A 2697-nucleotide genomic window follows, 5' to 3' on the forward strand; every position below is an offset into this window, starting at 1 on the left:
AAATTTCTCGCAAAATCAAATTTGAAATTAAACCTATTTGTTTAAGCTTGTTTAACCATAGTGGATTACCTTTCAAAAATAATTTTCACCACCCAAATGGAATGGTTTGTTGAACTAACATTTAAGTCCAAATAACTGATTCTGAGATTTGGTAAGAAACTTGAGCTTTTAAAAAAATTAGATAGTAATTTCGAGAACCTATTTGGAGATAAATCTCGAATCTTGACCAATTCTTTTTGAGTTATAACTTTACATAGTTATATTTAGACTATCTAGTTGCAATATATATATGTGGACTGTACTTAAGTGTATTTCTTAATAGGTGTGCCAATCCTTAAACAAAAAACGTAAAATAGTAATAAATCTTAATGGATTAGCCAAAAAGTCACATAAACAATATATTTCAAAAAGACCTGAGGTAGTAACAGATCTAAAGCAACAAGTGTAAACGGACAAAGAAAAACAACAACAACAACATACCCAGTAAAATTTCATTAGAAAGGTCTGGATGCGCGTTGCTCCCGTGGACAACAAGATGCGGAAAGCAAAGCTTAGATGGTTCGGACACGTGTGGAAGAGAACTATAAATTCCCCGATTAGAAGGTGCGAGCGGTTGGCTTTGGCTCCAAAGAAAGTGAAAACAAATTGATTGAAAAGGATAATCGATCCATGCTTAGCTCGAACGGCACTTACCAAACATTATACAGGAAGTTGTTCAACAAATACAGGAAAAACATAGAAAAAATCTAGTCAATCAAAAAAAAAAAAAAAAAAAAAAAACATAATCCTGTATATATCCTTGCCAGGCAAGATTGTGCAATATTCAACAACCGCACAACCTTAAGAGAAGATCCAAAACACTGTCATACTGAATTCCGCAGTGGACAAGAAGCTTGTCATCTTCTAATATTTGTCCATTGTAGAGTAACCTCTGCTTATGAAACCTAATTCCCTCCTTTTCTTGAATTACAGCCTTAACATCTGCAACGGTATCATCACCCTCAACCATTAACCATATAGTGCGTCCCGTAAGAGTTTTCACAGATATTTGTGTTATTGGTGCATATCGAAGGATTAAGGTAGAACCTAGCTTGATTTCCGCAGAAAGAAGAGTCTGTGTATCTCTTAAAACTCCCCCATCTTTATTCAATAGCTTCTGTTTCTTAAATGGAATCCCCTTTTCCTCTTGAATATATGCTTTAACTGCAGCTATACAATCATCTGGTTCAACCATAAGGATAAAAGCTTTTGATTCTGAAAGGCCACTGTCCTCGAGTTTAAACTTGGGGGGTAAAAATGATTTTGGTAATGAATGCCAATTAATCATGTCTCTATAGGTATCATCTTGAATAATAATTTGCATCGTTCGACTTAATGACCATGGATCTATAACAATAAAACATAGCATAAGCTTCGATTGGATGATCTTTTTTCTTAAGATACAAATTATAACGTGTAAATAACGTTAATTCACTAGCAACGTTTTAATTAACATTAAGGAAAAATAAGGGTAGAAAATTTGACAAAACAGAGATTTCACTAATATATAGGATCAAATGTTTAAATCTGTTAGTAATATAGCTTCTTAAACATCAATATAGTGAAGAAAATGAGAGCATACCCGGTTCTGCATCCCTTTCGATCTTTACTTTTGTAAATTGAGCACTTGATCTCCCTCTCTTCATATTCTCCCTCTCGGCCTTTAAGAAATGGCTAAACCCCCAAACCTCAATTATAGAGGCTAGGATAATATAATAATCCTTTATATGTGGGGCCAATCCCATTAATAAAAAAGAAAAATAAATATGGCCGGCAGGTAGGTCTGTTCTTTGGTTGTTGATAGAATTTTTTATTAGAGAAATTATCAATTATGTCAACCCATAAGCAAGTTAATACAAAAAATTAGTTAATTCATAAAATATTATCAATATTAGTTAATTAATTATTTGTAGCCAAAATAAAAGTCAAATTTTTGCTTTCTTTTGAGTGGGAGTTGTTGGAATAGATTGGATAAATTTTAAGGAGTTTAAATCTCAGTTTTGGGACGATTTGGTAGAGTTTTAAGGTGTTTTGAATTGAAAATTTGAAGTAGAAGATGAACATGAAAAATGATGACATGTGCATCACATTGTGTATCATTTATTTATTACATATGTATCATATTTGTATTAAATGAGTATTGATCACGCCCAACTATGCCATATAAAAAGGACAAAGCGGTCGCTGCAAATATATTCCGGTTAACAAGTCTGGAGTCGAATCCCACGTGGAATTAACCTATCAATCACAACTATTAGACTCACAGAAATTCACGTATTCAATCTTCGGAGATATTTAAGTAATAAGTTGGATGTTTACTAACTAAATACTATTATGTAATGAAAATGCAATGATTAATAACTAACTACTAACGGTTTGTAAGCAAGAATGAGAATGATCTAAGGTTCTGGTTTCCCATATTGTGGGAATCCTTTCCGCTATGTTTGCTATAAATTTGCCTAAGTATTCTCTATCAATCATGAGCACTCTGACTGTCGTAGCTCTCTCCCGAGTAATTACAACAATATACTAGACATATTCTTCCGAATTACGCTAGTTGGCCTTAAGTATAACTCACTTAGATCGCACCCAAGGTTTCGTTGTCCTTAATACCACCTTTAAACCCTTCGTATTGATCCATCATATACGTTAGGAGTG

General features: G+C 33.3%; 1 protein-coding gene across 1 annotated transcript; it reads right to left on the reverse strand.

The window, feature by feature from the left end:
- Nucleotides 1–649: 649 nt before the first annotated feature.
- Nucleotides 650–1750, reverse strand: LOC107804277 (uncharacterized). Its single transcript, XM_016628142.2, has 2 exons — nt 1622–1750; nt 650–1386 (listed from the first exon to the last, which is right to left on the reverse strand). Exons 1-2 carry the CDS (start codon nt 1683–1685, stop codon nt 824–826), a joined length of 627 nt encoding a protein of 208 aa, XP_016483628.1. The 5' UTR covers nt 1686–1750; the 3' UTR covers nt 650–823.
- Nucleotides 1751–2697: the final 947 nt, after the last annotated feature.

The sequence above is a fragment of the Nicotiana tabacum genome, chromosome 18, assembly GCF_000715075.1.
Source record: "Nicotiana tabacum cultivar K326 chromosome 18, ASM71507v2, whole genome shotgun sequence".
Taxonomy (NCBI): domain Eukaryota; kingdom Viridiplantae; phylum Streptophyta; class Magnoliopsida; order Solanales; family Solanaceae; genus Nicotiana; species Nicotiana tabacum.

What these genes read in the sequence shown, in the direction of transcription:
- LOC107804277 (XM_016628142.2), bottom strand. Translation starts at nt 1,685, where the DNA reads ATGAAGAGAGGGAGATCAAGTGCTCAATTTACAAAAGTAAAGATCGAA. An exon ending in CGAAAGGGATGCAGAACCGG is followed by an intron (nt 1,387 to 1,621) that starts GTATGCTCTCAT and finishes TTATTGTTATAG; the next exon opens with ATCCATGGTCATTAAGTCGA.